Below are 12,323 nucleotides of genomic sequence, written 5' to 3'. Positions count from 1 at the left end.
AAAGGCCAGCTTTGAAATCTCTACTAGTGACACATCATTAGAATCGTTTGCTTCGTTGTCGCCGTCATCATCAGCAATATCGATGATTGGTATAGTTCTATGATTCATGGCACTAAAATCAATGGGTTGACTTGATAATTGGTAATTGGAGTCCAGCGAGGTATGGTTTGGATGTTGTTGAGATGGGGAATTCGTGCGGGATGTTGTTTCTTCTAAAAATGGGTTTTCTTCTGAGGTATTGTAGTTTTGTTGGTTGGGCACTATTAGATCTGTACTATCTGGTTGTTGTTGTTCTTCTTCGTTCTTATTACTCGATGTGTTCTTACCAAAAAAGGAATCAATTTGACGTTGTCCAGATGGCAATTCCTCCCTTTTAGCAGCACTTCTCCGTTTAGGCTTTTTATGTTCAGGAGATACTGATGAAACGTTAGTCTTCGTTTTCTTAGTTAACGACAAGTTAGATTGTAAACTATCTAAGGTTGTTTTCTGAATTGGAAATTTCTTACTTCCTTTCCTCCGTGGTGAAGAACTTCTAGTGTTTTCTTGTTTCTTCAATTCTTCCTTTTGTTGCTTTTCATTTTCGTAAGCCTGGTGAATATCTTCAAGATACATGTAAACTAAAGATTTGAGCACCCACGTCAGAAATTGTAGATTTTTCAAGGGTTTACTAGCTTCTTTGCAGTGTGGTATTCGTTCACATACTGTGGTTGCATCGCAGGTTAGTCTGCATTCATCAAATTCGTCATCACTTCTATCCTTCGTGATTGTAATTGGAACCGACTTGTCAGTTGCGAGTCTAAATATAACATGCTTAACGTTTCCCGTAAATGAGCGAGGAACAGGAAAGTGGGTGACTGCTGGATGGGTTTGAGACACTGTAATAACTTGTTTGATTTTTCCATCCTTAAAACAAAGCACTTGATCAAAAGTTTTATTGCCATTTTCACGAATGATGTTTTCTTCGGATTTTGCTTCAAATTTTTGAAATAGAAAGTTATTAGGTACCTGAATACTTGAACAATCGGCTTCAAGTTCACAGCAGTTGAGACTGTCGGGTTGAAACAAAAACACGTTCGTATTAATAAATGGGAACATATAATGCATGGTTGCATATTCATCAATTACAATATCTTTCTTGAGGTTAAATCGACGTTTGAAAACCTTTCGAGCATGGTCTCTGATGTACAAACTAAGTCTATGCAGAAATTCGCGAAGTCGTCGTTTCCTTGCATCTTCTGCTAATCTCATATCCCAGGAACGAATCAAACTGGTCCGGATACGATCGGTAAAACAATCAACAAATTCATCAGCAAAGTTAGGTACTGGTTTTTCTTCTGGAACTTCTTCTAAATCGTCTCCTTCTACTTTTTGAAGTTCATTTGCAAGCTCTTGCTTAAGTTCGGTGGCATTTTCACTGGTTGAAGGCAATGCTAAAAGTATTGCATATTTAATTCCGATCCTCCCGACACCATTTGAGTAATCACCACCTCGTAGAGAAGCCAAAAATATCAACTTTTCTAAAGTGAATTCTCCTGATTCTTCTCCCTTGTTTATATCGACAGGAGTCACATAATATTGAGTATTATCCATCCCTTTCTTAGGAGATGACTTGGTATCATCGACATGTCGACGATTAAAATTTTTTAAAACTTTTGTTGCCCCAAATACAAATACATCGCTATCATCGGTTATGACATAATCAACTAGGCCAAGTTGTTGCATCCATGCACATTGGGCTTCCCCTTCACCAGGAGCTTGAACAAAGTTGATTTTTTCTACTTTTAATCTTTGTTTCAATAGTTTAATGACATCACTATCTCCTGCTGCATAATGCGAGCAATTGGCTGCTTGGAACACTTCAAGATCATCCTCATACGATTTTCCTAATGAAGCTCTTGAATAGTCCCTTTTGACTGGTTTGTACACCCCATCAAACACAATAATAAAAGAAATATTGAGGGGAACCAAAGCCCAAATCTTGGCCATAAAATTTTCAATCATGATATTATCCTTGTCTTTACCAGGAATACTTTTATGGGTCGATTCAAAAACAAACTTGTATCCATCAATAGCCACTCGGAGGCGCCGGTGATTTGCTTTTAGCCATTCGTTGACAAACAGCTTAAGCAGGACTCGCTTCCCGCACTTCTCCTGTAAATGTGTCCATAAGTTATCCACCCCCATTCATTCACACCAAATATTTTTATCGTTAATTGGTGTGTTTTGGTTTTGCTTTCTCCACCAAAAATTTTCTTGGTAGTTTTTACCTTGTGGTTGGCTGGTTGTAAACTAAAATTTTTTCTAATAAAAGTCTTGGTTACATCAAAAGCAACCAACGTCTTTTATCATCACTATTTCTACCACTACTTTCAAGGTTCCAGTCGTTGCATTGTTAACATCAAAATTAGATAGATGGATTCGCCTGATATGTCCAAGTTGAACGTGGGTCAACTTCTTATCGGTGGTTTCCAAGGTACCACCGTGACACCGCAAGCCTACCACCTCATAGTGGAACACAGAGTATCGACAATGTTTTTATCAAGAAAGAATGCCGTCAATGTTGAACAAATGACAAAGCTTATAAAAGATTTACAATATATTGCTTATAGCCAGGGACATAAATACCCCATTTTGTTTGCCATGGATGAAGAAGGTGGCATGATGAACTCATTATTTGACCCAGATTTCTTAACTCAGTACCCTGGTGCCATGGCTTTGGCTGCCACTGGTGATCCGCAATTGGTGTATGAAGTATCCAAAGCTGTAGCAATTGAGCTCAAGAAGATTGGGTTTTCAATAATATTGGGCCCAGTATTGGATGTTGTTACTAAACTTTCACATCAATTGGTTGGGGTTAGAAGTTTTGGAACTACTGTAGAAGATGTTGTCAAATACGGGATGATGTGTGCTAAGGGTTTGCAAGACGGTGGGTTGTTTACTGTCGGGAAACATTTCCCTGGTATTGGAAACGCCACCGTTGATTCATTGTTAGAACTACCAATGATTGGAGATTCATTAGACCAAGTTAAAAATTTCAATAGTGTCCCCTTTGCCAAATTAATTGAGCAAGGAGTATTAGATGGTGTCAGTGCAGCTGGATGTGCTGTGCCTAACATTAGTCCCGATGAAACCCATGCTTGTTTATCGCCCATGATCATAAATCAGCTTTTAAGAAACGAGTTAAAGTTCGATGGGTTTGTTGTCAGTGAATGTTTAGAAATGGAAACATTGTATCATTCAATAGGTTTAGGACAAGGTGTGGTTTTAGCTATATCTGCTGGGTGTGATCTTGTTATGGTTTGTCATGATCTCGCTTTACAGAATGAAGCAGTGGAATCCATGAGAAAAGCAGTCCATAATGGTGACTTGGATGAAGAAATTATCTTGGCTAGTATTGCTAGAATTGAAAAATTGCAAAAGAAATCACCAACTTGGTCCGATTTATTCCCACGAGGAGAAGCATCGGCGAAAGAAGATAAAATTTCATTATTCAAATATGAATATCCAGAATTATGGCAACATCATCAAAAGTTATCATCGATGGCTTATCAAAAGTCAATTACGTTGGTTCGTGATTTTAATGGAACTTTACCAATTTCAAAATTCTTAGCTCCTTTAAATGAAAATGAATCTGGAGAGCAACAAGTGGATTCGATTCTATTATTAACCCCCTTGTTAAATCCAATATACCAAGTTAATCCGGAGCATGATCACGACAAGGAAAAAGACGATGATAGTTCTACAAGATCTCCTTCACCTGGTAACAAACATGGACAACCTCGTTTATTTACAGGAGAAGAAGTTTTCCAAAAATTTGGTGATTTATTGGCTAACCATCCTATCAACAAGTCCAAATCTTACAATGTCCTTCATACTACATATACCGCCAATGGGTTAACACCGTTACATGAATCCTTGATTGAATCTTCCAAGATTGTTATTGTCTTGACTAGTGAAGCCAGCAGAAATATGTACCAAATAGGTATCGTGAAGTATGTTTCGATTTTGTGTGGAGCCAATCCAGCATCGTTCAGCAAAGGAGGACAAGCGACTTATTCGCAGTTAACAAAACCATTGATCATAGTAGCAACTTCGTCACCCTATGATTTCTTCTACAGCAGAAGTATTGGTAGTGTTTATATGTGTTGTTATGACTATACTAATAACGCATTGGAAAAATTGGTTGGGGCAATAATGGGAGATTTTGACCCAGAAGGATGTATACCTGGTGAAAAGAAGTTTTTGATTAGGAAACGAAGGTTAACTGATGAATTGAATAGTCCACCTTCGTCAATCAAGGCACCTCCTGGAAAAGTTACTTTGCCTAAGAGAAGGTGGTTGGTGGATGAATTAGATTTGAAACGAGATTGGACCAGTTTGGTGAAGTTATGGAAAACCAATACTGGGGAGGTTTCCGGATATAATGAGAATAAGAACAAGATTGATTATCAAGCTGAACGATTCTACAAGCGGTTGTATGGATTATTAGCAACCACTGCTAAACAACAGAAGCATTTTGTGGTTCGTAATTCATCATTGAATATCTTGTATGGTGTAGTCTTAACATGGGCTGATGAAACACCTGTGAGTAACGATTTGACTGGTGATGGACATGAATTACCTAAAACAGGTCATATATTGTTTATTTTGGTTGATAAATCAAAGAGGTTGCAAAGTGTAGGTAAAAACTTACATGCAAGAGCCATCAGATACTTGATTAAGGAACAAGGATGTACCAGTATCAAATTGGGAGGTTCATTTCCCCTTATTATGGCACATGATAATTCCAACCTTAATAATAGCAGAGTTCGAGCATTTATGAATGGAGTTGGTTGGAATTTGTCCCTGGAAGGGCAAAGATCGCGCAAGAAGAAGATTATGATTATACGTAATTTAGAAAATTGGGTTGTTCCGAAAAAGATATTCCATGAATTGATGATTGTTGGTGTAAGATTTGATATTTGTAATGATTCCGAGAAATTGATGACCTTGATTGAATCTTCCATTAACGATAATCTTGATGACGAAGATGCATGTTTAAACAAGAGTAATTTATATCTTGAAGCTATTAAACATATAAGAAACCAGTCACCATTAGGAGTCAAGATTATTATTGCCCTCGAACCAACACATCAAAAGGTTATTGGTAGTATTATATTTTTCACCAATAAGTCGCAATTTTCCAAGTTTTATCCATTCATTGATGAATGTGTTGACACATCGAATGAAAAAGATATCCCGTTGACTGGTGGTATTATTGGTCCTGTGATTGACCCGCTGTATTCCAACCTTGCTGATATTTTCAAGTATGGTTTAATTTGTAGTGCAATTACGTTTTTGAAATCTTCAATGAATGAGGATTCACAGATCGATCAATGTGTTATGGTGGATGTTCTCGATGATAAGACTATTTCTGGGGTTAAAGAGATTGGATTTGACGAGTGGAAATCTTATTATGATTATTATGATAAACGTACCAACCCGGAGAAGGTATTTTTAACATGAAATGTATTCTGTATGTAATAATTTGTACTGATTAATATTATAAGATCTTTAACATGTAAGTCAAGGTCTATTTATAGAGATCTTTTTGATAAGATTAACTTTTCAAGAGTGTATGAGTTTTAAGGTTAAGTAAAATCTGCAAGAAATTGCAAAAATCTTACCAAAATTGTACTTTTAAAAACAAATATGAAACACAATTAAATCAAATGTTGCAGCTTTGAAACAGAGGGGTATATCTAAATACGATCTGTACCCATTTCAGATAATACCTGATATCTGGTAAAAATTTCTTTTGGTCCTCTTGCCCCCCCCACCAAGTTTATGTGTAGTTGTACTGGCATTCGGATGCTTAAGCCGACTCGAAATCACAAACATTTTAACGATTTCCGTTGAAATCCGAACGAGATTGTCAACAGTCGAATATAATATTTACTAACATTGCTCTAGGCTGTATCTAGCAAGCGAGAACGGAAAATCTAGGAATGCCCGGGTTGGCAATCCAGCAAACCTCATGGTATTGTTTCCTATGTCCTGATTTTGACGTATTTTTGCGCGATGGATCCGAAATAAAGGAGGGGAGGTATGAATCCTGCACCCTCCTCCCCACCTTGTTTCTTGAAAAAAATACCACACAATTTCTTTGTATTGTTTATGTGTGTGTATATGTTTTTATGTGGGATTGATATAGTCGCGGAACGTACCTCCGAGCATGTTTGACATTTCAAGCTTTTTCCGGCTGCAGGCAAGAAAAAAAAAGAAAGAAAAAAGCAACACACGGAATTATAGCCGCATTACGGTAGTGCATCTTGCTGCTGTGGAGCGTGGGGTGAACAAAGGGGGGAGAGGAGCGAAAAAAAAAGTCATCCAATTTATAAGTTTAGTGGTTCCAAAAAAGTTTAATTATAACCTGGTTTTGATGCACTGTCTTGAAACTAATTTAGGGGGTATATTCCTCAAGAGGCCGTGTAATCGAGTGGAGTTTCATAGAACACACTTGAGAATCCTTGATGTTATCTGGTGAGTTAAGTCCAAACTCCTGCAGACAAAATAGGTTTGTGTGTGTGGAATTATCACCCGAATAAATTGAAACCGTGCGGCAAACCGAGAGAGTGGGAAAATAAAAAAAAAGTTGGCGCATTCCCTCTCCTCAAACACCAAGAAATTCAGTAGAGAATCCAACTCACTTACTAGAATGAAACCCTTACAAATAGTAATTACAAAATATCAATACCACCAACCGGTCAACAGAGTTATGAAATTTCTGAAAAATTTTGTGACGCAATTTTCTGTAGGGCGAGCAAAAGATATAAGGAATCGTAACTCAAAACGGACGAAGATTTCTCCTCTAGGCGAAACTGTATAGTTTTTTTTCTTTTACTCCTTTTCTTGTCTTTATCAGCTGTTTTATTATTTTTAAAATCTCCCTACTATGTATGCCTCGATCCATGGCTGTGTAAGCCAGGATAATCTCGTCACTATCATCACCTCACCCCAGTATCCGAGATTTTTGCAAATCCGCATGTAAACAGTTCCTTTCTTCCGGGAATCTGGAGAATCCAATTTATCCCGGGGTAATTATTTTGTACGCAGCAACGTTCTATTGCTGGTAAAAAAAAGTGTGTGCCAGTAAAAAATAAATAAAAAGTGGAAAATCCGAAAGTTTCCGGAGGCTCCATTGGACGAACAATCAAACGTTCCTAATTTCTCCTTTCCCCAGAATTCGGACCAAAAAAAAAAATATTTTTCAATCTTATGTAAGAATTATTATTATTTTCTTCTATCTTGTGAGAACTTACATGACTTTTTTTTTTTTAAGCTTTAATATGCAAAATAAAAAAAAAAAAAATTAAATTCCTTTCGCCCTGCCCGGGGGTAATAGGTTAGGGCTACTGGCAATTATGAGTTGTAACATCTTTTATGTCCAATTGAAATTTATTCAATATCATCACCCCTTTTTCAAAAGTATAAATAATTGGAAAAATCCCTTTCGATTAAATCTTGAAAAATTCCTCTTTTACTCTTCAGTTTATCAATCAAGAAAACTGATCCATATAACTACCAGTTTATCAAACACATCCAATATGGCTCCTCCTCCTGCTGCTGTTGAATCCGCCTTAGACTTCGGTAACAAGGCCAACATTAAGTCCAACCAAGACCCATTAGTCCACCAATTGTCTCTTAACCCAGATGTTATTATCAGACACAATGCTGCTCCACCAACCCTTTACGAAGACGGTTTGACTGAAAAAGGTACCACCATTAGTTCTACTGGTGCTCTTATGGCCTTCTCTGGTAAGAAGACTGGTAGATCTCCAAAGGATAAACGTATTGTTGAAGAAAGTACCTCCGCTCACAACATTTGGTGGGGTCCAGTTAACAAGCAAGTTAACGAATTAACTTGGAAGATTTCTAGATCTAGAGCTTTAGATTACTTGAGAACTAGAGAAAAGTTGTTTGTAGTTGATGCATTTGCCGGTTGGGATCCAAGATACAGAATTAAAGTCAGAATTATCTGTGCTAGAGCTTACCATGCTTTATTCATGACCAATATGTTGATTAAACCAACTCCAGAAGAATTAGAAAACTTTGGTGAACCAGATTTTACCGTCTACAATGCTGGCCAATTCCCAGCTAATGTTCACACCAAGGGTATGACTTCTTCTACCTCTGTTGAAATTAACTTCAAGGACATGGAAATGGTTATCTTGGGTACTGAATATGCCGGTGAAATGAAGAAGGGTATCTTTACTGTTATGTTCTACTTGATGCCAATCAAGCACCAAGTTTTGACTTTACACTCTTCATGTAACCAAGGTCAAGATGATGATATCTCCTTATTTTTTGGTCTTTCTGGTACTGGTAAGACCACCCTTTCTGCTGATCCAAAGAGAAAGTTGATTGGTGATGATGAACATTGTTGGTCTGACCAAGGTGTTTTCAACATTGAAGGTGGTTGTTATGCCAAGTGTATTGACTTATCTGCTGAAAAGGAACCAGAAATTTTCAATGCTGTCAAGTTTGGTGCTATCTTGGAAAATGTTGCTTATGACCCAGAAACCAAGGTTGTTGACTACAGTGATTCTACCATTACTGAAAACACCAGATGTTCATACCCAGTTGAATTCATCCCATCTGCTAAGATTCCATGTTTGGCCGATGTCCACCCAAGTAACATTATCTTGTTGACTTGTGACGCTTCCGGTGTCTTACCTCCAGTTTCTAAATTAACTAACGAACAAGTTATGTACCACTTTATTTCCGGTTACACTTCCAAGATTCCAGGTACTGAAGAAGGTGTCACTGAACCAATTGCCGTTTTCTCTGCTTGTTTCGGTCAACCATTCTTGGTCTTGCACCCAATGAAGTATGCTCAACAATTGGCTGACAAGATTTCTCAACACAAGGCTAGAGCTTGGTTATTGAACACTGGTTGGGTTGGTGCTTCTGCTTCCACTGGTGGTAAGAGATGTCCATTGAAATACACTAGAGCTATTTTGGATGCTATACATTCTGGTGAATTAGCCAAGGCTGAATACGAAACCTTCCCAGTCTTCAACTTGAACATTCCAAAAGCTATTGAAGGTGTTCCATCCGAAATCCTTAATCCAGCTAGATCTTGGACTAAGGGTACTGATTCATTCAATGCTGAACTCTCCAAACTTGCTGGTAAGTTTGTTGAAAACTTCAAGACCTATGCTGATGAAGCTACTCCAGAAGTTAAGGCTGCTGCTCCAACTGTTTAAAGAAAATCAATATTTATTTATTTATAGTTTGTGTTAATTTATTCGTACATATACATTTATTTGATTGATATTTACTTGTAGAGTTTTACGGTTGTAGATTGATTGGTTGCTTAGACCAAAAAAAAAAATGCTTCTATATGTTGACTAAACATAAATTTTCGAAATGGAATACAAAAACGGCAATAACTTCAATCGGAAAAACTGGAACATAAATTACAATATGTTTCAGAAACTGATTTGTCAGACGAAATTATAAATCTTGAACTGCCAAGATGGGACCCCATTAGAGATATCTATTTTGAAACACGAGTTCAATCAGCCAGCGGAAACCATAATTTTGCATCCGTCCCGCTGTTCTAGCAACCGTCGGTTAAAAAAGCGAATGAGGGAATTGTAATTATAAGCAGATTATTAATCAAAAAAGTCCGCTAATTTGGACAATCCCCGCAAAACAATGGCAAAGATTAATTTTTGTGTCAGGAAGATTTCTCCAGACCAATACCCCCCCCCCCCTTTAGAACATAAAAATTTGAGAGCCAAATTCAGAGTATTGCTATCTCAATACTATTTGAGCTTCCAGATACAGGTAACTATTGACGAACAACATTATGAATTCTACATATTTGTATAGCAAAGGAGAAAATAAAAGCGCTGAACGTCCGTAATAGATCCTGCATACAATTTAGCTTTCTCCGTAACATGCATAAAACACAATTCTCGAACAATTTACAGGTATTATTTCAATTGTTGGGTCTAACGACGGAGCAAACAAAAATGTCGGAACTTTATCTGAACCGCTCTTGCCAAGAAGGTCTGACTGCGGAGTTAAGCCTAAAGTTATCTGTCAAGAATAGAAATGATCTTTTTTGTTTTTGCCAATATATTTGCTAATATCTGGATCTGATCTAAAATTAGAATAGGCTTTAAGGATAGGAGTGCACTCAGAATAATCTGAGCCAGCACTACTATTTTATATTTTCGATGTAGCATCACGCTTGATCCATCTTCGTATGTACTCTATCACCCTGATCTATTTCGGCAGACGGAGATATTTATTTTGAAATACGACAACAGGGTTTATTTTCTTTAAGTCCGCAACATGCATGAAAAATAAAAAACTTTTCTTTGGTTCTCCGCATTCCAACTTCCATATCTTTGTGCGCATGTGGTGCCTAACTACAATCTCAACAATCAACCGCATTCAAATCCTGTGATAATTGTTTAGAGATATAAATATCCTTTGATGACCCCAGTTTCAGACTGTTGATGATCTATTAGTACATAGACTTAAACTTTTTATCATGGACCCTCTTGATTACCTTACGAAATGGTATGTGGTTACAACGGTTGGGGTTATTCTCTACTCCGTTTACCAATATATCCATACTAAACAATTAATGAAAAGATTGGGTGCTAAACCTTTTACTAATGATGAAGGAGATGGTTGGTTTGGATTCTATGTTTGGAAACAATTACTTGATAAGAAAGCTGAAGGAACACTTGTTGACTTTGGTCATGAACGTTATGAGAAAATTACCAATCCAAATTGTGAAACTTTTCAATTTAGAATATTTGGTAAGCCTTTAATCAGTACCAAGGACCCTGAAAATATCAAGGCTATCTTGGCTACTCAGTTTAATGATTTTTCATTAGGTAGAAGACATGAAATTTTCCAACCATTGTTGGGTGATGGAATTTTCACTTTGGATGGTGAAGGCTGGAAACATTCTCGAGCAATGTTAAGACCACAATTTGTTAGAGAACAAGTTGGTCATGTTAAGTTACTTGAACCTCATCTTCAAGTGTTTTTCAAACATATTCGTAAAAACAAAGGTAAAGTGTTTGATTTACAAGAATTGTTTTTCAGATTGACTATTGATTCAGCAACTGAATTTTTGTTTGGAGAATCAGTTCAATCTTTGAGAGATGAATCAATTGGTATGCAACTAGAAGCTACTCAAATTGATGGGAAACAAGAATTTGCTACTGCTTTTAATTTCAGTCAAAACTTTTTAGCTTCAAGATCAGTTTTGCAAGAATTGTATTGGCTTTTGAATACCAAGAAGTTCAGAGATTGTAATGCCAAGGTTCACAAGTTTGCCAGCTATTATGTTGAAAAAGCATTAAACTTGACTGAAAAAGAATTACAAGAGGAAAAGGGATACGTGTTCCTTTATGAGTTAGCTAAACAAACCAAAGACCCTGTGATTTTACGTGATCAATTATTGAATATCTTGGTTGCTGGTAGAGACACAACTGCTGGATTGTTGTCATTTATGTTTTTCGAATTGGCTAGAAACCCTGATGTATTTGAAAAATTAAAGGAAGAAATTTACACCAAATTTGGTTCTGGAGATGACGTTCAATTCAACGAAATTACCTTTGAAACATTAAAGCAATGTGAATATATGAAGGCAGTCATTAACGAGTGTTTGAGATTATACCCTTCTGTGCCTCAGAATTTTAGAATTGCAACCAGAGACACAACATTACCTCATGGTGGAGGTCCCGATGGAATGTCTCCGGTTTTAGTTAGAAAGGGACAAAATATCGTATATATAATCTCGTCCACCCATAAAACTGAAAAGTACTATGGTAAAGACGCTGCTGATTTTAATCCTCAAAGATGGTTTGAACCTGAAACCAAGAAGTTGGGTTGGGCATTTTTGCCATTTAATGGTGGTCCTAGAATTTGTTTAGGTCAACAATTTGCCTTGACTGAAGCTTCTTATGTTACTACAAGATTAATTCAAGAATTTCCAAATTTGACTTTGGGTGATCCAGATACCAGATATCCACCATTAAAGATGTCACATTTGACAATGTCGCTTTTTGAAGGTTGCAATGTTAAGATGTGGTAATTATTGCCACATTTGCATTTCCTTAACGAGGGTTTATAATGTAAGTTTGATTTGTCTGTTTATAATTTTTTAGTTTGATAATAATTCATATATACTGTTTTAGTTTGTGTTATACTTGGAATCTAACTGCTTTGTTTATGTAGAACCCGCTCAATTCATCATTGAGTTTTGTTGTGGTTGTCTCTGTACCATTGCTCAAGGGAAAACATCCAAA

The 12,323-nt window shown here is 36.9% G+C and overlaps 4 protein-coding genes across 4 annotated transcripts; 3 read left to right on the top strand and 1 right to left on the bottom strand. All coding sequences in view use genetic code 12, as the record gives it.

Moving 5' to 3' along the window:
- Nucleotides 1-532: 532 nt before the first annotated feature.
- On the bottom strand, nucleotides 533-1,635 carry SPAPADRAFT_60031 (crossover junction endodeoxyribonuclease; the record flags this gene model as incomplete). Its single annotated transcript, XM_007374117.1, has 1 exon — nucleotides 533-1,635. A coding segment is annotated over one exon (839 nt), but the record flags the coding sequence as incomplete, so codon positions are not given.
- Nucleotides 1,636-2,412: 777 nt separating this feature from the next.
- On the top strand, nucleotides 2,413-5,505 carry NGS1 (Ngs1p; the record flags this gene model as incomplete). Its single annotated transcript, XM_007374116.1, has 1 exon — nucleotides 2,413-5,505. The coding sequence occupies one exon, from the start codon at nucleotides 2,413-2,415 to the stop codon at nucleotides 5,503-5,505; it is 3,093 nt and encodes a 1,030-aa protein (XP_007374178.1).
- Nucleotides 5,506-7,521: 2,016 nt separating this feature from the next.
- On the top strand, nucleotides 7,522-9,625 carry PCK1 (phosphoenolpyruvate carboxykinase; the record flags this gene model as incomplete). Its single annotated transcript, XM_007374115.1, has 1 exon — nucleotides 7,522-9,625. The coding sequence occupies one exon, from the start codon at nucleotides 7,587-7,589 to the stop codon at nucleotides 9,246-9,248; it is 1,662 nt and encodes a 553-aa protein (XP_007374177.1).
- Nucleotides 9,626-10,549: 924 nt separating this feature from the next.
- SPAPADRAFT_134963 (cytochrome P450) lies at nucleotides 10,550-12,109 on the top strand (the record flags this gene model as incomplete). Its single annotated transcript, XM_007374114.1, has 1 exon — nucleotides 10,550-12,109. One exon carries the CDS (start codon nucleotides 10,550-10,552, stop codon nucleotides 12,107-12,109), a length of 1,560 nt encoding a protein of 519 aa, XP_007374176.1.
- Nucleotides 12,110-12,323: the final 214 nt, after the last annotated feature.

Source organism: Spathaspora passalidarum (genome assembly GCF_000223485.1).
Source record: "Spathaspora passalidarum NRRL Y-27907 unplaced genomic scaffold SPAPAscaffold_2, whole genome shotgun sequence".
Classification (NCBI taxonomy): domain Eukaryota; kingdom Fungi; phylum Ascomycota; class Pichiomycetes; order Serinales; family Debaryomycetaceae; genus Spathaspora; species Spathaspora passalidarum.
The sequence above is the reverse complement of the archived record's forward strand: the minus strand, read 5'-3'. Positions and strand labels throughout refer to the sequence as shown.